Genomic DNA, 20,942 nt, shown 5'->3' with positions numbered 1-20,942 from the left:
ACAGTGTTTGTTTATTAAATTAGTTAATATAAAACATTATTCGTGATCTCATATTCTTACATTTTCCTTCTCTTGTCTAGGTCATTTTAAGCAACTAACTTTCAAAATGCTCGTTTGGGGCTTTGTAAGCAGAATCTGAGTTTCCATTTAAGTAGCACATGGCAGAAATCCCACATAAAAATAAACTAGTTGAAAATGAAAAATCTTTCACTGTTTTCTAACGCACAAAAATTTAAGCCAAATGTGAGTAACAGGATATATTCTTCGTCACCAAAACCTGCATAGTATCCCATATTCTCTTGGTTTACAAAAAAAAAAAGGGGGACCAAATACAAGCTCAGTGACATTGATGGTGGTTAATGATGACGGAGAATCTCCCCGCTAACAAAAATAAAGGCAGGCCTGCAGAAAGGCGACTGCAGTTTAAATTGAGTTTTCCTGCCAGCTGCTTTTAAATGATGATTTTGAGAGATTTAAATTGCTGTCATTTAAATCCTTCCCAAGCCCCTCTGTGTCTGCAGGAGTGTGTCGACAGTGATGTTTATTTTGCTTTTCCTACAAGCTCTTTTTTTGTTTCCCGTTCTTCTTCCTGAGCAATCCCTCCCACAAAAGCTGTTTCTCTCATTGTGCCAACGCCTCCCTCCAAAACCTGGACCTGTCTCTATTCCCCCGTCTTGTTTTTGCCATGCAGGCTATATCCGAGAAGGTTTCCTGGCGGTGCAGCATGCGGTGGACAGAGCCATCATACAGTACCACGCCAACGCCAGCTCCACCAGCTTGCTGGAGAACATCACGGTGGTGGTGCAGCGCTTCCCCTACCCGGCGTACGTCAACGACCTCTTCCTCCTCGCCATCCAGAACCAGCTGCCCCTGCTCCTCATGCTCAGCTTCACCTACACCTCGCTCAACATCGTCCGTGCCGTCGTGCACGAGAAGGAGAAGAAGCTGAAGGTAACGTGAGCAGTGGGACATCTGGGTGCTCCCCTCCCTCTGCAGCACTTCCCCACAGATGCTGCCTTTAAATTAGGAATAAAATCCCCGTCGGGTTTGGAGCCAGCAAGCAGAAGGTGGGGATGGCAGCGGATTAGCAAGCCCCAGGGAGGAATGTCGCTAATCCTGCCGCCAGGATGCGGCTCGGCTCTCCTTGCCGTGCGGCCAAGGCTGCTGGACCGAAGGGCTGGTGTTTCTCTTGGGCTGGAAGGTGGCTTGGAGAGGGGGCAACACGTGTGGATTCCAGAGCTGGGTGGATTCAGGAGTTCAGCATATGGGAAGCAAAATCTTTGTCTTTTGAATGCAGGAACCCCTGTGTCTGTGTTGTGTTGTGGGGGAGGTTGGGGCTCGGCTGATGCGGTGGTTGCGACAGCAGGGCTGAGTGTGCAGGGCTTGGCTGCCCCGGGCGTCGGGTTGTCCTGCCCTCTGCCCCACCGCGGGGTGGCCGTGGTGGCCCCGCCGGCATCAGCTGCTCTGGTGTTGGGTTCAGCTCAGCTCTTTGGGGAGATGTTCTCCTGCAGCGGTGGTGTCCAGGGAGGTGGGGGACGCCGTGCAATGCTGAAGGCTGTGCAGGACCACCTAGGGCTGCCACCTCCCTCGCTAGTGCTTCAGGGCAAAGCCACCCCCACCACCCCCCTGACCAGGGCTTCCACCTCACCCTGGCCATGCCTAGGAGGTGTGGGTGCAGCTCTGGGTGACGGCGTGACCTCCCCGCAGGAGTACATGCACATGATGGGCCTCAGCAACTGGTTGCACTGGAGCGCCTGGTTCCTCATGTTCTTCCTCTTCCTCCTGGTGTCTGTGTTTTTCGTCACCGTGCTCTTCTGTGTCAAGGTGAGTGTCTTTCCCCAGGCCACCGTTCTGCAGGCCAGAAGCTCTGTGCTGGCAAGGCATGGGGATGACAAGGCTCCTCTGCCATGGGATGGACTGTCCTGGTGCCTCAGGACTCCTCCACGTGTGTAATGGAGGCTGGAGTTGGCCTTTTCCGGAGCTGGGTGGGCAGCGCTGATGCTCATAGCTGCCTTTCATGGCAGGGGTGACCTCCCCAGGAGGGGGCTGGAGGGTGAGAGCCCCACGGGCACCGGGAAGGCCCAGGCACTCCATGCAGAGCAGGACCACCCTGCTCCCACAGCCCTGCGTGCCCTTGGAGGCACTCAAGCCCTCCTCTCTGCTTGTACCCACACCATGAGAAGCAGGAGGTGGCTGCCCAGATGCTGAGCAAGGTGTCCCCTGCCTCTTAGACCCCATGTCACATGAGGGCAACCTGGATTTCCTCCCTCTGGAGTGGTCTAGGAGGGCCTGGGTGTTCTTGCCCATCTCAGCTTGTCTTTCACCCATGGAAAACATCAGGTCTTGGCTGCCTACACATGCCTGCAGCCACAGCCAGCTTCAGTAACCGTGGGCGTAACCAGATTTTCTCGGTAGGTAAGCGAACAGGGAGCGGTGCTCACCAACAGTGACCCCACGCTGGTGTTCACCTTCCTCGCAATCTTCTCCATCTCCTCTATCTCCTTCAACTTCATGGTGAGCACCTTCTTCTCAAGAGGTGAGTCCCTTCCCGGCTGCCTCCTTGCGTTGCTGACCTGCGGGGCTGGGGGGGTGTTATGGTCCTTGTGCTGTGAAATCTTTGGTTAATTTGAGTTGGCAAGCAGCTCTCGAGGTCATCGGTCCATCTTGCTCAAAGCAGGGCCAGCACCAGAGTTATGTGAGGTTGCACAGGGCTCTGTGTTGGAGAACTTGCTTTGACATGTGGAGGAGGGGCTTTTCTTCCCTTTTTTGGCTGCATTTTCCCCACGGTGTGTGGGAAGGGATGTGCGTACTCTCACTTGCCAAACCAGACAAGCTTATGCATTAGGGCCTCATCTGGCTGTCTTGGCCGCAGGATGCTCTGGTCTGGGATGGGCAGGATGCTTCTGCAGCTGCCCACCACGGGGTCGGGGCCCGGCACTGCTTCTGCCTTGCCGAGGGACATGGGCACGTCCTTGTCCTGCCCCCCTGTAACCACACTTTGTGCAAAAGGCTTGAATCTCCCTGGATGGAAAGCTGGTGAGAAATATTTGGTGGCATCACCTTATTATTGACGTTTTCCCTCCCGCTTTTCTGTTTGCTGGCAGCAAATGTTGCGGCTGCTGCTGGCGGCTTCCTCTACTTTTTCTCCTACATCCCTTACTTCTTCATCTCACCCCGCTACGACCTGATGTCCCACAGCCAGAAGCTGGCATCCTGCCTCATCTCCAATGTGGCCATGGCCATGGGGGCACAACTTATAGGCATGTTCGAAGGAAAAGGTGAGCAAGTGCCTCCCGTCCCTCAGGAGAGGAGCCAGCCTTTTTTTGTGGTGGGTTGGGACTGGTTTGCATGTGGTGTGAAGGGTGGAAAGAAGGTAGGGAGAATGACTTTCGGGCTCCTAATGAGAGCAGGAGGGCTAATTGCTGATTGCTCCTGCAGGTCTTACCAGTACCAGGGCTCTGCCCCTCTGAACCCAGCCCCTGGCAGTCTAGGCTATGCAAAATGCCATCATCGCTTTGATTACCAAACAAATTCTGTTCTAACGGATGGGAATCCACTGCATTTCCTCCTTCCCAATAGATATCTTTAATTTCTGTTAATAAGAATTTGCTGTTGGTTCCAGCAGCAGCCGCGCTTTTGCAAAGTGGTGGCACTAAAAAGGCGGCTGCGGTGATGGAGGGGCAATGGCTGGAGAAGACATTGCTTCTTCCCCGGGCAGTTGCTGAGAACGTGATGGAAGAAGCGTGATGGGGTGGGGAGCCTTGAGATGTCAGCATGCTTTCTGCTGCATCTTTTCCCTCCATCTATAGAAGGGATTGTAGAGCCGTTCGTATGCTCCTCGTTACCAAGCAGTGAATTAGGACAGAGGATGCTATCTGACAGTCTCGGAGAATACTTTGTCCTTCTGGGGATGCAGAGGTAAGCGGTGCCCTGTGTGCGTTGCAGGGACTGGCATTCAGTGGAGGGACCTCATGAAGCCCGTCAGCGTGGACGACAACTTTACCTTAGCCCAAGTGCTGGGGATGCTGCTCCTGGACTCGGTGCTCTACGGCGTGGTGGCCTGGTACGTGGAGGCCGTCTTTCCAGGGGAGTACGGCGTGCCTCAGCCGTGGTACTTCTTCTTGACGGTGAGCACTGCTTACGCACCCCTTCCAGTGGGCTTGATGGGCATCACTTGGGGATGGTCCCCACGTCTGTGCTATGAAGTGGGCTAGACTAATGTACAAGGGTGGCACCGTCTGGCCTCCAAAATCAAGGGGTCTGCAGCACGTCCTCAGTAAAGGCTGATGCAGCTGTGGTTTTTTTGTCTTCTTGGCTTTAAATCTTTGTCCCGACACTTCCTGGCGTGCAGGGTGTTAAGTGTCTCCGTGCTCAAGCGAAGGCATTGGAGAGAAGCCCCAGGTGCGAGCAACCAGATCCAGTTATTTGAAACTCCCCAAGCGCTGCCATCTGGGTAGACCTGGGCGATCTGCGTCCCGCTGCCAGCCCCCATGTGCTAGTGCCAGGGGATGGGTCAGGACTGTCACCCCGTCAGCTGAGCTGCCTTCGCTCTGCCAAGTCAAATGCTTGGCATCGTCTTCAGCAGCTGTAGCTATGGTGGTTACTGCCGCTCAGCTGGCTGCTGAGAATTCATTAAGCCACAGCAACACAATCAATTTTGATCCTGTGGATGTATCCCTTGTTACTCAATCAGGAGGTTTTTCCTCCTCCCCTCTAAATTCCTTATCCCAGCATGGTTTTACTCCAGCATCCCAATCCCTCTTGCAGCTAGACCAGGGTGGTAGAGATACAGTTGTCTGCCAAAAGCCGCAGCAGGATGCTGATTTTGCATCCAGGAGTTGTTGAATTGTTATTTCCATGGGGATTTAAGGTCCCAAACACTTACTTTCATTCCTAGAGAGCCAGGTCAAAAAAAGGCTGTAATCGCAGCAGCTGGACCCCAGGCTTTTTTATTTGGTGGATGTCAACGTTTTTGGAGGGGGTGATCCCCCATTGCATGGGCTCTTCTGCACAGGGTGCAGCTTTTTTGCTTCTCATTGAAGTACTGACCTTTTCCATGGGAATGAAGACGGCGAAAAACTGCCTGTGTAATCATGGGCAATCCTGCTGTAAGAGAGAACCAAGGGAATGCAGCAGGGCAGGAGGAGCAGTTTCATCCTCTGACCTGCCTGCTGAAGATGTGCTGGTTAGCAATTCCCAGGCCAAGGAGTGTGGTCTTGGAGATCCCTGGGAGGCATCTGCGTGGGAGGAGGAGGGTGGCCAAGGCTGGGGAGAAGAGATGGTCTCTGCCTTTGCCTGAGTTTCTCTCTCCCTACCTTCTTCCATCAGCCCTCATATTGGTGCGGGCGCCCCAGGACTGTCGTGGGAAAAGAGAAGGAGGAGGAGGAGGACCCTGAGAAAGCTCTGAAGAGCCAGTACATTGAGGAGGAACCTGCCGACCTTGTGTCAGGAATCAAAATAAAGCACCTTTCCAAGGTACTGACTGCCCAGCACAGCAAAACCACATCATAACATCATTTTTGTAAAAGTTGCCTGCAGGCAGCTTCCTTATCATTTTGCTGCCCTCTTTGCCTTGGGCTGTGTTGCTTGGCTGCTGTAAGGCAGGTAAGGCTCTTCCCCAGAGCTGGCTGCATTTTGTTGTGGGCTGAAGTGTTAGGTACTTACAGGTGCAGCGACATCTGTGTTTAACCTGTTGACATCTGAATTTAACCTGAATTAGACCTGTTGTCTAATGCCAACACCACGTGAGCATCATGGGCTTTGACTGCCATGTGGAGCGGAGGGGGCAGATGTGAGAGCACTTGCCTCAAGTGCAGCATCAACTTGTTAACGTGATCTCTGCAGGTCTTCAAAGTGGGAAACAAGATGAAAGAGGCAGTCAAGGACTTAACGGTGAACATGTATGAAGGGCAGATCACTGTCCTGTTGGGACACAATGGAGCTGGGAAGACCACCACGCTGTCCATGCTCACAGGTAGGAGCTGCATCCTGCTCTGGGGCTGGCACGTGGCAGGGAAGGGCTGATGGTTTGACTTGCAAGGAGGAGTTGAACCCCATCTCTGAGGTTGGGGAGGGGTTTTTGCTCTTCCCTGGAGCACCTTCGGTTCACTGAGCTGTTGGCCACGGATGCTGGGGTAGTAAGAGGCATGTCACTGCCTGGGGAGATGGAGGGAAGGTGGGGGTCCCTGGTCAGCCCTCCATGAGAGTGGGATCAGCCAGCGGGGGAAATGACAGCCAGTCTTGGTGTTGGAGAGCCCTGAGAAGGGAAAGGACCTGCTGTAGGACGGGTCTCTGTAGGCTTTGTCACGATAAGGCAGAGAGGGCATGGGCCAAGAACTGTTCTTCATCATTCTTGAGTTGCTGAGCTCCGGGCAGCCTGTTTTGGCATGGTGACCTTTGATGGTCCTTTCTTCCCTGTTCTCCATCACTCTGTGTTGCTTCTGCCAGCCCAGGGTGCCCATGGGACCTTCCCTGGAGGTCTGCCCTGGTCTTGCCTGGACCTCTGCCAGGCTGAGACCCAAGCTTACCTGCCCATTTCACTCCTTGCCTGCCTGCTCTGGCAGAACTGCCAGGTCCACCTCCCACCTATGGATGCCATGCAGCCTGCCCTGTGGGCAGGAGGAGAAAGCTGCCGTGCCCCAGCCTGTGCAAGAGCCAGCTCTGACTTTTGGCTGAAAGCTGCATGTGGGGGGGATGCTCGGCAGTACCCCCACCTTTCTGCCGGCTCTTTGCCGCCCAGAGTTATCCTCAGCCCTGAGCTGAGGCTGCTGCATTTCACTCCTCCCAGGTCTGCACTCTCCGACGGGTGGGCAGGCGTACATCAACGGCTACGAGATCTCCCAGGACATGGTCCTGATCCGCCGCAGCCTGGGCCTGTGTCCACAGCACGACGTCCTCTTCGACAACATGACAGTGGAAGAGCACCTCCGCTTCTATGCAGGGGTGAGCACGGCGTTTGGGGGGAGTGCTGCTGGGCCCCCGGGAGCCAGCCCTTGGGGAGGCACCCTGCAGCTATGCCGTGGTTTCCTCAGGCTGGGAAAGCATGGTGAGATCCATCAAGCAGGTCCAGAGGAGGCCACAAAAATGATCAGAGGGCTGGAACACCTCCTATGAGGACAGGCTTGGGGTTGTTCAGCCTGGAGAAGAGAAGACTCCGGGGAGACCTTATAGCAGCCTTCCAGTACTTAAAGGGGGCTTGTAAGAAAGATGGGGACAAACTTTTTAGCAGGGCCTGTAGAGATAGGACAGGGGGTAATGGTTTTAAACTAAAAGAGGGTAGATTCAGACTAGATATAAGGAAGAAATTTTTTACGCTGAGGGCGGTGAAACACTGGCACAGGTTGCCCAGAGAGGTGGTCGATGCCCCATCCCTGGAAACATTCAAGGTCAGGTTGGACGGAGCTCTGACCAACCTGATCTAGTTGAAGATGTCCCTGCTCATTGCAGGGGGCTTGGACTAGATGGCTTTTAAAGGTCCCTTCCAACCCAAACCATTCTATGATTCTATGATAAGCAGAACAGCCCTTGCCTCCTCTTTCCACCTCATCTGCAGGCAGGAGCTCCCTGCTTGGCTGGTGGAGGAGTGGAGGGTCATGGACAACAGCATGGCTCCGCGGAAATCTCATGCCAGCTGTGCCAGCTCCTTCAGCGTTGAGCAGGAGTCCATCTCTGTGCTGCCCCACTTCCCTGCCTCAGTGTGGAGGAGGGAGTGTGGTGGGGTTTAGCAGCCGGTGGCTGATGTGGTGGGAAGGGTCTTTGCCAGATCCATTTACCCCTGCAGGCAGGCTTAACCCTCCTTTCCCCCTGTCTGGCAGCTGAAGGGGTACCCACCCTCCAAGTGCCCTGAGGAGATCAACCACATCCTGAGGATCCTCAACCTGGAGGACAAGCGCCGCTCTCTGACGAAGGTGCTCTCCGGCGGCATGAAGCGCAGGCTCTCCATTGGCATCGCCCTCATTGGGGACTCCAAGGCAAGCATCTTCGGTGGGGCTCACCTCGAACTTTTCTCCCTGGGGCCAACATAGGTCCTTCTAGTGGCTCTGAAGTTGTTCCTCACCCGTGGTGAGCCAGTGGGAGATGCAGGGACAGCAAGGAGGGGGCAGGAGCACCCCCACAAAGGGCGACAACTCTGAGGACAATGCCCTGAGGCTGCAATGCAGCTCTGCTGCCTGGTAGCTGCTCCCCAAATAAGATCATTGCATGCATGTTGCGAGGTCAAGGCTTCTTCTGGGCCCCGGGCGCTGCTGTGCTTCTCCCAGCCCTTTTTGACCAGCACCCATCTGCTGCGTGCAGGTGGTGATGCTGGATGAGCCGACATCAGGGATGGACCCAGCCTCTCGCAGGGCCACGTGGGACCTTCTGCAGCAACAGAGGAGCAACCGCACCATCCTGCTGACCACCCACTTCATGGATGAGGCTGACCTGCTGGGGGACCGCATAGCTATCATGGCCAAGGGCGAGCTGCAGTGCTGCGGCTCCTCACTCTTCCTCAAGCGGAAATATGGTAAGGGAGAAGCAGGCAGGCCGTGCTTGATGTCTTCTCCTTGCCAGGGAGGAGCAGGAGGGGGATATAGGGCAGGGAAGGGGACCCATTGCTCCTCGTCTGATGGCTGCTTGCTCCCCGTCGTGCTGTTCTGCCTCTTCTGAGGCCCATCCCCACACTTGCTCCTGCATTGCGTCCATGCCCAGGCAAAGCCATCAATGCTCTGCGGTGCCTTAGCATCCCTCTCTGCTCCAGCACCCCAGGGCCAGGCTGGGCTCTGATTTACCCTCCTCTCCCTTCTCTCGTGGCTCTGCCCAGGGGCAGGATATCACATGGTGATGGTGAAGGAGCCCTACTGTAACCTGGGGGAGATCTCCCGCCTCATCTGTCACTACGTGCCCAACGCCACCATGGAGAGCAATGCTGGGGCAGAGCTGTCCTTCATCCTGCCCAAGGAGAGCACGCACAGGTAATGTCATCATCCCCTGCTTGCCCTCCAGGGGTGGCTCCCCTCGTCTGCACACACTGGGGCAAACGCTGTCATCATGGGCTTGCTGGGAAGAGGAGCCGCTCTTTGCATCAGCGCCCGTCTTGGAAAATCGGGTTCGGTTCCTCCTTTCACCGCCACTGTCCCCTGTGTCTGCTGGTGCATCACTCTCATGCCCCCATGCCCACCATGTCACTGCCCATGCTGCAACTGCATGGGACAGCACTGGTTGCTGATAGCCGGTGACAGCTGCAGTGTGGAGGGTGGCACAAACGAAGCAGGCTGGTTTGGCTCTGAAATCAAGTATATGGATAGCCAAGGCTGCCTGTGGCAAGAAGGAGCAGAAGATGGAGCCCAAAAGCTGCTTTTGGGAAGAGTGGGGTGCTTAGTGCTGCAGGCAGCCCCGGAGCTGGCTGCAGGACTCAAACCAGCTGCAGGACCGATGCCCAGAGGGTCTTGACCTCTGAGTGCCCCCTCTCAGGAGCATCAGCATCTAACGCCTCGCTTCTCTGTTCAGGTTTGAGGCCCTGTTCACAGAGCTGGAGCAGAAGCGGGAGGAGCTGGGCATCGCCAGCTATGGTGCCTCAGTCACCACCATGGAGGAAGTCTTCCTGAGGTAGGCAGGAGGGGGGCTGGCCCCGGTGGGGTGTCATCTGGTGATGACCAGTCCCCATGTGCTTCAGCGGTGGCTGTGTCCTACACAGCTCTCCAGGGGATGTGTTGGGTTTTGTCTCTTGGGTTTGGCTTCCCCAGCTCAGAACAGCTTGATCTTGTCTGGGTCTGTATTTCATCACCCGCTTTCCGTCCTGGTGCAGGGTTGGGAAGCTTGTGGACTCCAGTATGGATATCCAGGCCATCCAGCTGCCTGCTCTCCAGTACCAGCACGAGAGACGCTCCAACGACTGGGCCATGGATGACTCCAGCAGCCTAAGCGGCATGACAGATATGACAGATGACAGCGGGGCGCTTATTACGGAGGACTGCTCCAGCATCAAGCTCAACACCGGGGTGAGTGCTGGGGGTGTCAGTGCAGGCTAGTCTCGTTGTGTGTGGTTTGGAAGATCAAATGGGAAGATCAAATTCAAATCCACATCTTTAGGGCAAGTAATTTTTAAGGTTGTGGGGGTTGGTCACTGCCATCCTCTTCGTGTTAATCTTGAGGTCTACGGAGATGCTCCTGAAGGTGTCCCAGGTGATCTAAAGTGGTTTTCACCTGCTGTTGCTACATCACTTGGGCTTTCCAGCAGGGAGAGGAGAAAAACCATCTTCCTTCCCTCGCTAGGCTTGTGTTTCAGATCCCTGGCAGCCCTTCATGGCCCGCTGCCTGTGCATCTGTGATAAATTTCCCCACACTTCTCAAGGGCATGTCTGAAAGGCAGAAGGGGAGAAAGATGTTTATGGGTTTAAAAAGCAAAGAAGGTGCTTGCAGGGGCCGGGCTGGGAGCTCCCAGGTGTCTCAGCCCGGTCGCTTTGGCAGGCAGCCGTGTTGCAGTAATCCTATTTGTGAACCTCAAATGCTGAGAGGTGGAGGAAGGTAAAGGTCATGGCTGAAGCTGCTTTTAACACCTGTTGTGGTTTAACCCCAACCAGCAACTAAGCACCACGCAGCCACTCACTCACCCCCACCCCTGCCCAGTGGGATGGGGGAGAGAATCGGAAAAAAAGTAAAACTTGTGGGTTAAGAACAGTTTAATAGAACAGAAAGGAGGAAACTAATAATGATAGTAATAACAATACTAAAATGACAATAATAATAAAAGGATTGGAATATACAAAACAAGTGATGCACAATGCAATTGCTCACCACCTGCTGACCGATGCCCAGTTAATTCCCGAGCAGCAATCCCTCCCTGCCCAACTCCCCCCAGTTTATATACCGGGCATGACGTCACATGGTATGGAATACCCCTTTGGTATTTTGGGTCAGCTGTCCTGGCTGTGTCCCCTCCCAAATTCTTGTGCCCCTCCAGCCTTCTTGCTGGCTGGGCATGAGAAGCTGAAAAATCTTTGACTTAGTCTAAACATTACTTAGCAAAAACTGAAAACATCAGTGTGTTATCAACATTCTTCTCATACTGAACCCAAAATATAGCACTATACTGGCTACTAAGAAGACAATTAACTCTATCCCAGCTGAAACCAGGACAACACCTGAGATCCCAAAGTGACGGCATCCTGTTGGGAAGTCGTGGAGTTTGATGGGCTGACCTGCCGTGCTGGGTGTCAAGCAGCTGCCCTGCTAATCCCTTTACAGGCTTGGCTGGAGAGCAGGCTCTGCTGTGGGCTCACAGGCTACAGGCAGGATGGGGAGGTGGTTTTGGGGTCGTTTCCCCCATCAGCTGCGTGGGGTGATGTGACCGGCTGGGCTGTCCGCTGCTGGCAGGGCTCGCATTGACCTGACTTCTCCCCTCCCAGTTCTACCTGTGCTGCCAGCAGTTCTACGCCATGTTCATGAAGCGAGCCATGTACAGCTGGCGCAACTGGAAGATGGTGGCAGCACAGTTCCTCGTGCCTCTGATCTTCACTGCCTTTGCCCTCATCGTGGCCAAGACCTTCCCGGGACCCAGGGACTCCTCCCTGCTGAGGCTGACGCTGGAGCCCTACGGTCAGACCATTGTGCCTTTCTGTGTCTCGGCTGCCTCGGGTCTGTCGCAGAGGTTGGCGGAGCAGTACGTGGAGCTGCTGGACGCCCAGCATCAGTCACCGCTGGAGGTGCTGGGTGAGGGTTCACGGAGCACCCGTGGAGCAGGCGATGCCCGGCGGGGTGTGCGGGAGCCACGGGCTTCTCTTGCCAGGGCCCTTGGTGGGGGTGGCTCAGGTCCCAGCTGCGGTGTATCTGATGTATCCCCTTGTATCTTCTCCCACACGGTAGAGTCCCACAGTTGGCAGGACCCCTCCTCACCCGAGCAGAGCTGTGTTCTCCTTAAACCTGTGTTTGTGGCCATTATTGGGGCTAGGGTGGGCCACCAGGGCTGGGGCTGCTTGGGGTCTTTTCCAGTTGGCCCCAATTAGCTCTCATGTGATGGAGCCGGCTCATAACAGCCGTGGTGTTTGGCAGGTGGCCTGGAGGAGTACCTCATCTCAAGAGCCTCCGAGGAAGGGGGAGCCTTCAACGAGCACTACATCACAGCCGCCTCCTTTGAAGGAGCTGGGAATCGCACAGTGGTCACTGCGCTCTTCAACAACCAGGCATACCACTCCCCTGCCACGGCCCTTATGCTGGCCGACAATGCTGTCTTCAGGGTACTGGTGGGCCCCAACGCCTCCATCACAGTCACCAACTACCCTCAACCCCGCAACATCACTGAGAAGGCCAAAGACCAGCTCATGGAGTACGTCTGATGGCACGGCGCTTGCTTTCCTGCTAGGGCTTGTGACTTCCATGGGTGCAGATTGGCTTGGTCATACTGGTGTCAGTGGAGGAGCCAGGCTGGAGCTTCTCAGACCCAGACATAGCTGTGATTGTACTCAGGAGGTCAGGAGAGCAAAGCTGTGTAGATGACTTACCTGCCTGAGCCTGGCAGCCACATCACCCCATGCACATATCTCAGTGGTTGGGTATTCCCCTCTAGATACCGGTTGGGGCTGGTTTTCCCTGGGTGCTCAGAGCAGAGGGGGCTGTATGGCCATACACCTCACAAAATCCTGCATCCAGGGTCTCTGAACCTCACCTGTACCAGAGGGGATGTGCGTGGGACCTTGCAAAGGCAGGGTAGAGGTTTGTGGTGTGCTAGGTTGGCTGTGCGTGGGAGATCCTCATCTTACTGAGGTGCACTTTTATCATGGGGTGTTTCTTCTGCATGCTGGCTTGCTGGGTGAGCGTAGCCTCCACAAGAAGCACGGTGTGGGTGTGCTGTCCCTGCGTAGCCTCAGCATTGGTTTGTCAAGCTGTTCCTCTCCTAACCTGCCCTGCTGCTCTTCCTGCAGAGGACAGACCGGATTCGCAATTGCCATCAACTTGCTGTATGGCATGGCCTCACTCGCCAGCACCTTCGCTCTGCTGCTGGTCAGCGAGCGGGCCATCAAAGCCAAGCACGTCCAGTTTGTCAGTGGCGTCTACGTGGTCAACTTCTGGCTTTCCGCCCTGCTCTGGGACATCATCAACTTCCTCATCCCTTGTGCTCTGATGCTGGTGAGTTACCCCTGACACCCTGATATCCCCCTGTCCTCCCCTTGGGTGGGAGCTCTGGGTGCTGCTCCTCTGGGAGAGCTGGGATGTGTGTGGGTGCAGGGAAGAGGATGAGGCCACTGGCATTGTCTCAGTTAATAGAAAGGACTAGCAAGAAAGCTGTCCCTTGGTCCTGCTGGGAGCTGGGCCATGGCCAACCAGCTGGGTCAGTTGGCTGCAGCCTCTGGCACCTGAACACTTGAATGTGGGCACTAGAAACTCTCAAATACATGGGAGCATGGAGAGGAATTCCCCAGATCTGCCCTTCTGCATCCCAGTCTGCAGAAGGAGGGCTTCCCTTGGGGACAGGCATGGGCTGCTGGTAGGAACCATCTGTGATGGGTTATCCAGTTCAGTGCGGTGCTGCCGTTACCTTGCTGCCTGGGCCGTTGAGAGAAGGAGACATCGCTTGCGGTCAAGACAAACGTGCATTCTCCTCGCATTGCTGTGCCCCAGGTGATATTCCAAGCCTTTGATGTGGAAGCCTTCACCCAAGACAGCCACCTTGTTGATGTGATGCTGATCTTCCTCCTTTATGGCTGGGCCATCATCCCCCTCATGTACCTCCTCAGCTTCTTCTTCTCAGTGGCAGCCACAGCCTACACCCGTCTCACCATCTTCAACATCCTCTCGGGCACAGCCACCTTCCTCGCGGTCACCATCATGAGCATCCCAGGTGGGTCACTGCCCTCCTTGCCTGCCCAGTGCTGCACCCTGCCATCACCAAGATGATCCAGCCCCCAAGGGGACTCTTTGAGTCCACCCCAGAGCTGTGCCCATACCAGCAAAAAACCCCTATGACAGTCCATTCTTACCCATTAAACATGACAAAATTTGTTGGTTTTCCTTCTGAACTTGGAAGTATCAGAGTCTCTAAAACCAGCTAACTCCAATCTGTTGATCCTCCTGTGCTCCTCTTTCAGAGCTGGGCTTGGTGGATCTCTCCAAAACCCTGGATAAAGTCTTTCTCGTCTTACCCAATTACTGTTTGGGCCAATGCATCAGTGACTTCTACCAGAACTACGAGTTCATTCAGTTTTGTACCTCCTCTGTTGAAGCCATCTTCATCTGCAAGGCATTCAGTGAGTCTCTCTGTTGGTCCTCACCTGCCCATCCTGGCCATCCCACTGTAGCTGCACTGGGGGGGTCTGTGTGGGGTGGGTGGTGGAGCTGGTCAGTATCACAGGCCCTCTAACCCAACCTCAGCAGTAGCTCCAGGTACCATTTTAAAGCAAAAACTGGGCAGTGTTTGACACTCATAGGTGATCCAATTAAGGAATCTTTTCCTTACTAATGATTTGAAGGAAAATGTGGGCTAGGGAAAGTTTCACAGACAAGTAATGAAATCCCAGTCCCAAGAGTGACTTGACCTCCTCTACGTGCCTGCACTGGGCATCTTCTGCCAGATCCCCACCAGACTTGAATCCTCTTGTGGGAAGCATTGGAAAGAGCTCTGGGCAGGGAGCCCAGTGTGGGCTAGGATGGAGATGAGCACCGGGAAGAGCTGTGGGCAGGCAGCCAGTGTGGGCTGGGGTGGAGATGAGCCTGGCAAAGCTTTGGGCTCACAGCTTTCTCTGGAGCTTATCTGCCCCTTCCCAGAGTGGATTGATCCAAGTCTTGGTTTTGTTCCATCCCTGCTCAGATATCAGTTATCAGATGAACTACTTTTCCTGGGAGATGCCTGGGATCGGACGATACCTGACCTCCTTGACCATCCAGGGTTTCTCCTTCCTCTTCCTCCTTTTCCTCATTGAGACAAACCTTCTCTGGAGACTGAGAACTTTGGTCTGTGGCATCTGCAGGCGGCGGAAATGGGTGAGCTGAAGCGTGTGGGAGGGAGAAGTAAGGTGCCTTCCAAACTAAGCCCAGGAGTCCCTGCGAGCTGGAGACAGGTCCTCTTCACCTAAATCATCTTCCCAGGGAGCGGCCCTGGAGCAGGTTGCTTGGAGGGGCCAATCCTGTTAAGCGTATGAGTTGGCAAAGGGACTGAGGCATCCCCAGAGGTGGCTGATCGAAGGGATGGATCCTGCCCGGGTTGGGGGCATTGGAGGAACCCATTTGTCCCACAGCAGCCAGGTGGCAGACTGTTTTTTCTCCCCCGTGTTTAGGTGGCACTGCTGAACAGGGTGTCTGTGCTACCAGAGGACCGGGACGTGGCAGATGAGAGGAAGAAGGTTTTGGAGTCACCACCAGAACTGCTGTCATCTCTCAGCAGCCCTCTGGTCATCAAGGAGCTCACCAAGGTGAGGAGAGCATGGCCTTTCCCGAGTATCCTGCTGCCAGCTGAGCCATGGTCCTCACGGGGCTGGTAAAGCCACCACTTGCCTTGCTGTGCCATCAGGTGGTAACTGGCATGGTTTGTGTGTTGGTCTCCACCAGGTCTACGACAGCCGAGAGTCCCTGCTGGCGGTGGACAGGATCTCCTTGGCGGTCAGCAAAGGGGAATGCTTTGGCCTTCTTGGCTTCAACGGAGCGGGCAAAACCACCACCTTCAAGATGCTGACTGGTGACGAGAGCATCACGTCAGGGGATGCCTTTGTGGATGGCCACAGCATTCTGGCCAACATCAAGAAGGTACCGAGGGCTGCAGGGGCGGAGGACGGCGTTACAAACAGTCCTGCGTCTGGCTGGGCTGGGCCACCTTGCGAGTGCCTCTGAGGAGGACATGGCTGCAGTAGCCAGGGGTGGAGGTAATATCCCAGGGACGTTGTGTCCTTGTCTGGCCCAGCTCTCCATTATCTGGCCACGTGGAAGCAGTCCCCTCTCCATGGGGATGACAGATGTGAAACAAATGGAAGCCAAACCTTGCGAGGGTGGCAAACCCTTCATCAAAGGGTTTAGCTCCATAGTTGGAAATGTGAAAAATGTGAGTTAGTGATCGCAGTCCGATGATGGTCTCTCTAAAAACAAGTGGGTCAAACCTTTCTAGACCCCTGCTAGAGGTCTCCTTGCTGGGAATTGCCCACTCCCTTTGGAAAAGCAAGAGATGAGCGAGCAGGGTTCAGGCTTTCAGTTCAATCCTTGGATTCCTCTACCACTGTCAACCCCAGACAACATCAGGCAAGGAGAACACGGGGAAGGTCTGCCCTAAAAGCATGGCCCTGCTTGCTTCCTCCCCTGGGACTCTGCCTTCTGTTGGGCTCTTGGCCCCAGAGGAGACCAGGATAGGGGGAAGGTACAGACCCTCCAGTGCTTCCTTCTCCTGAGAGCCTCGGCCACCTGAAATGGCCCCTTGCAGTGAGGAACCAGCTTGAGAAACACAGCGTGAGACCACACAGTTGCCATTCCGAGGTGTCCTGCATGTGTCCATGCCCACCAGACTGGCTGCTCCAGCGACCAGGGAATTTCCCTCTCGTTTCACCTGCTGGTTTGGAGCTGCAGCTCAGTCCCCATTGCTTTGAGCAAAAACCTCGCAGAGGTGCAGCAAAGCCCTGTGGGTGCCAAGGCACCTTCCAGCTTGGACACCTCCTTGCAGAGACCTGCCCATGAGCTAATCCCCGTTGGGTTCCTCTTGCCCCAAGGTCCAGCAGCGGATCGGCTACTGCCCGCAGTTCGATGCCCTCCTGGACCACATGACGGGCCGTGAGACCCTGAGCATGTACGCCCGGCTGCGGGGCATCCCCGAGCGCTACATCGGCAGCTGCGTGGAGAACATGCTGAGGGGGTTGCTCCTGGAGCCCCATGCCGACAAGCTCGTGAGGACCTACAGGTGAGAGGAGACGTGCAGACACCCCATGCTCTCTACCCCTCATCTTGTGGGGCTCTCTCTGGGCTCATGTCGGGTCTCTGTCCCCATTCCCGTCTTCTTCCACAGTGGTGGTAACAAGCGGAAGCTGAGCGCTGGTATTGCCCTCATCGGTGGTCCCCCTGTGATCTTCCTGGATGAGCCCTCCACCGGCATGGACCCCGTGGCCCGACGTTTGCTCTGGGATGCAGTGACGCGGACGCGGGAGTGTGGCAAATCCATCATCTTCACCTCCCACAGGTGACACTTGTCCGGGCAGGGCTTGGCCTGAGAGATCAGGGAGCGGCCAGGAGGGTGATGGGGTCCAGGGGATGGGACCCACCTCCACAGCATGGTGGGTGGGCACTCCCACAGCCAGCAGGAGCTGGCTTTTACCCAAATCTCCCTCCTCCAAAAGCCCAGAGAGGAGAGAACCCACCTCCAGCCCCTTCCCAGAAGCTTCGGCTGTTCTGTCTTGCTGCTCCTGCCCTGCTGAACAAGTCCTCTTCTGTCCTGCAGCATGGAGGAGTGTGAGGCCCTGTGCACGCGGCTGGCCATCATGGTGAACGGGCAGTTCAAATGCCTGGGCAGCCCCCAGCACCTCAAAAGCAAGTTTGGCAGCGGCTACACCTTGCTGGCCAAAACGCGGAGTGAGGAGGAGGGCGAGCTGCAGGCCTTCAAGGCCTTCGTGGAGAAGACTTTCCCAGGTACCATCAAGTGCTGGAGTGGTTGCTCTCCAGGGGAGGGCAGGGTGCTGCTTGTGAGCTTCAGCGAGTTTCCTAACTCAGAGCCTCTCCTTGCTCGTCTCTCCCAGGCAGTGTCCTGAAACACGAGCACCAGGGCATGGTACATTATCACTTGACCAACAAGAACCTCAGCTGGGCACAGGTAAGGGGGTGTTGGAGCACATCCCACCCCTTTGCAGGAGGCTGGAGGGGCAGCCCTGTTCCTGCCCCTTCGCATGCTCTTGATGCTTTGCTTTTACGCTCAGCTCATCTCCCTTTTCTTCCAGAGCCATGCTCTGTCCAAAATCCAGGTGATTTATAAAAAACAAGCTAATTAAATAGTGGTTTTTCTCCCTGACCCTTTCCCACCTCCTGGCCCAAACAGGTCACCTGCATGTATGGTCAGTGTGCGAGCACCCAGGACGCACTGTGCATGCTGAGCCGGGACCACTCCATCCCGCTCCCCTGAACTGGCTGCCGTTGACCACAGCCCTCCAGGGGGAAAGCAGCATCTCCCTGGGGAGCAAGAGCTGATTTTGCCTTTGTTTGTACATCTCAAAATACTTCATGAAGGCTCTGGAGGGTGCTGGAAGGGATGTGTTTTGTAGTTGCATCCCTCCCACCCTGCATCTCCCTGCTAGGTCCTGTCCCACCCGGGGCTACGGGCATCGCCTTTACCGAGCCACAGACCCCGTTGGTTCCCAGCCTAGGGATATATATTAAAAATATATATATATAGTATATAACTATCTGTATATAGTATACATAGATAGTTATATATATAGTATATACAGATAGTCATATACTATCTATATATAAATATAGATACTATACAGATATATATCTATATAGTATACAGGTTGCTTTTATGTACAGTATGTAAGTATATATATAGGTTTTTATATATATCTGTATACTATATACTTTAAAGTATATAGTATAGTGTATAGTATACAGTATAGAGTATATATACTATATAGAGGACATAGTATACAGATTATATAAAAACTATATATACTAAATATATAAAAACTAGCTGTATACTATATACAGATAGTTAATGTATAGCTTATATATATTATACTATATAGTTTTTATATATTATACATATATTTTATATATATAATGTATTGAGCAGAAACCTTGGGCTGGGATCCCAGCCCAGGGATATATATAAAAAAACCATACGTATATATATGTGTATGTATGTATCTTAGATATATATGTAAAATATACATACACACAACATATATTTTTAAACGGGGTCGGGTACTCTGCTAAATAGTCCATCTCCTGGCTTCCCACCGCCCTCCTGCCAGGGAAGGTATCGCATCCCCCAGGTCTCCCTGGAGGAAAAAGCTGCCTCTGCTTTCTCAGTCACAACTTGCGGTACGGTAGCCGAGGTACCCTGCAATAACTGCCGTGCCGTCCCTTGCAGGTCTTCGGGGCCTTGGAGAAAGCCAAAGAGAAGTATCGCTTGGAAGACTATTCGGTGAGCCAGATATCCCTGGAGCAAGTCTTCATGAGCTTCACTCGCTTCCAGCACTACACAGAGGACAGAGGGAAATGAGCAGAAGCCCCCACTGGTGCCCTTCGTCATGGACTGGCGCTGCTGCCTATACATAGTATATAGAGAGACAGTAATTTATATATCGGCGTGTCTTAAATAATGTATAAATGTAAGAAACTTTTCACTGGGGAGGGGGGAGAGGATGGCGTCGTACCTTCTGCCGTCGGGAACGCAAGTGGTGCGTGCGCATCGTGTGCCGCCACAGTGCCGGCGCGCGTCTGTGTGTGTGAGCGTGTGTGTGCATGTGGCACTTCCACTCTCTAGCCTTCATTCCCATCTATACAGCAAAAAAAGAAAAAAAAAGCCCAAAAAGCAGGGGGAAGCCTGGATGGGTGGAGATGGGCGTTGGGGATTGGGCTGGCAGAGGAGGAGCGGGATGCTGTCCCCAACCAGCACTGTGCTCTGCCCGCCGACCCTTTTCCCTGCCCAACACTCGCACCCATCAGGACACTGCTTCGTGGTCTTCGCCCGCATGTCGACGTGTATTGTTAGGTGGTTTGCTCGTGGTATAACAGGAGGCTGTCAAATAGCTTAGATCCAAACCGTTCTTTGCTGGGTTAATTAGGATGCACCGTGGTTGCCCTTAGAAGCACTTAGCGTCTAGCTGGAGAGGACAGGGCCAGCCTCCCGGCTGTCCCCTGTGTGTGGCAGGGAGGAGCCTCTGTCTCCTTTAACCTCTTAGAAAACACTGTTCCCCTCCTGCCTGCTTACCCAGGAGTGGAGGCCAGCCTGTCCCGAGGAGCTGGCACCGGCCCGAGCTGTGCAGGGGGAGCTGGCTGTGCGGTGCTGGCTGCTGGCGCTGGGCACGAGGGAGGATGCGTTAATGGAGAAATGCCCAGAGCTCAGGCCCTTGCTACAGCATGCGATGGGTACGGCTGCAGAACCAGAGCTCGGGCTGAAGGGTGAGAGGTGTTGCAGGGTGCCTGGGGACGCTGCTGGGCTCATTATTGCGTCCATGAAAAAGGTTTAACCAGCAGCACCGCCGTGCAGTGTGCTATGCAGCCACAGGACTGGTTTGGAAGGCCAGCGATGTTCTCGCTGAGCCCATGTCCTGCTGCGCTCTCCCCTTACACCCCATGCAGCTCCGACCAGAGCATGCCTGTCCCGTCCCCCTCCTCGTCCCCATCCCCTCTGCACCAGGCCAGGCTGCTCCGGCAGCAGGCAAGGGAGCAAAGGCACTGTCCTGCCCTTGCCCAGCCATGGGGGATGCTGCTGGGCACGGTGCATTAGGCACCAGCACTGCCCGCGCCGAGTCGGAGGTGGCAACTGGGATTTCTTTTTGGCGTTTCCCAGTGGCTGGGTTGCTTTTTTGTTTGTTTGTTTGTTTTAAACCGTGTTGATTCTTGTCTGTCCTTAACTAGTCCCTGTGTCACCTGGGGCAGTCCCCTTTGGGCCGGCTGCTCCGCGATCAATGCAGAGCTATTTGCACTATAGTAATACACACAATTGCACATAACTAAATGAATTAGTATTTATGGCAAGGGGTGCTGATTCCCTTCTAGTGATTGCATTGTCAGGGGTTGGGTTATATTTTTGGGTTGGGTTTTTGTTTTGTTTTGTTCCTGTGACTGACTCATTCTTTCCTGTTCCATTTTTTTCCCCTTTGCCTAATGTTGTTGTTCAAAACAATGGTGCATCATGTTACTAAGAATTTCCCTGGATCTTAACGATGTGTGTTTTTATTAGTACGTAGCCAGCAGGTGAATGGCATCCCTGGACCTCCTTGGAGCCCTTCAGAGCTGCTGGCATGGAGGGTTTGTTCCCTGGGAGCATCCCTGCCCATAGC

At 54.4% G+C, this 20,942-nt stretch overlaps 1 protein-coding gene across 4 annotated transcripts in view; it reads left to right on the top strand.

Moving 5' to 3' along the window:
- ABCA3 (ATP binding cassette subfamily A member 3) overlaps positions 1-20,823 on the top strand; it is a 32,005-nt gene extending 11,182 nt beyond the window's left edge. For all 4 annotated transcript variants that reach the window (XM_052772460.1, XM_052772461.1, XM_052772462.1 and 1 more), the window contains exons 6-31: positions 692-951; positions 1,708-1,824; positions 2,416-2,536; positions 3,105-3,278; positions 3,946-4,127; positions 5,329-5,475; positions 5,845-5,974; positions 6,788-6,942; positions 7,815-7,970; positions 8,293-8,503; positions 8,801-8,951; positions 9,487-9,585; positions 9,785-9,977; positions 11,385-11,688; positions 12,028-12,301; positions 12,897-13,101; positions 13,594-13,813; positions 14,061-14,219; positions 14,780-14,952; positions 15,246-15,380; positions 15,517-15,711; positions 16,659-16,846; positions 16,952-17,122; positions 17,381-17,568; positions 17,676-17,749; positions 19,025-20,823. In XM_052772460.1, the coding sequence (XP_052628420.1) occupies positions 692-951; positions 1,708-1,824; positions 2,416-2,536; positions 3,105-3,278; positions 3,946-4,127; positions 5,329-5,475; positions 5,845-5,974; positions 6,788-6,942; positions 7,815-7,970; positions 8,293-8,503; positions 8,801-8,951; positions 9,487-9,585; positions 9,785-9,977; positions 11,385-11,688; positions 12,028-12,301; positions 12,897-13,101; positions 13,594-13,813; positions 14,061-14,219; positions 14,780-14,952; positions 15,246-15,380; positions 15,517-15,711; positions 16,659-16,846; positions 16,952-17,122; positions 17,381-17,568; positions 17,676-17,749; positions 19,025-19,156 (4,514 nt within the window). In that variant the 3' untranslated portion in view covers positions 19,157-20,823. The remainder of the gene's footprint in view (positions 1-691; positions 952-1,707; positions 1,825-2,415; positions 2,537-3,104; positions 3,279-3,945; positions 4,128-5,328; positions 5,476-5,844; positions 5,975-6,787; positions 6,943-7,814; positions 7,971-8,292; positions 8,504-8,800; positions 8,952-9,486; positions 9,586-9,784; positions 9,978-11,384; positions 11,689-12,027; positions 12,302-12,896; positions 13,102-13,593; positions 13,814-14,060; positions 14,220-14,779; positions 14,953-15,245; positions 15,381-15,516; positions 15,712-16,658; positions 16,847-16,951; positions 17,123-17,380; positions 17,569-17,675; positions 17,750-19,024) is intronic.
- The last annotated feature ends 119 nt before the right edge of the window (positions 20,824-20,942 follow it).

The sequence above is a fragment of the Harpia harpyja genome, chromosome 21, assembly GCF_026419915.1.
Source record: "Harpia harpyja isolate bHarHar1 chromosome 21, bHarHar1 primary haplotype, whole genome shotgun sequence".
Lineage (NCBI taxonomy): Eukaryota > Metazoa > Chordata > Aves > Accipitriformes > Accipitridae > Harpia > Harpia harpyja.
The sequence above is the reverse complement of the archived record's forward strand: the minus strand, read 5'-3'. Positions and strand labels throughout refer to the sequence as shown.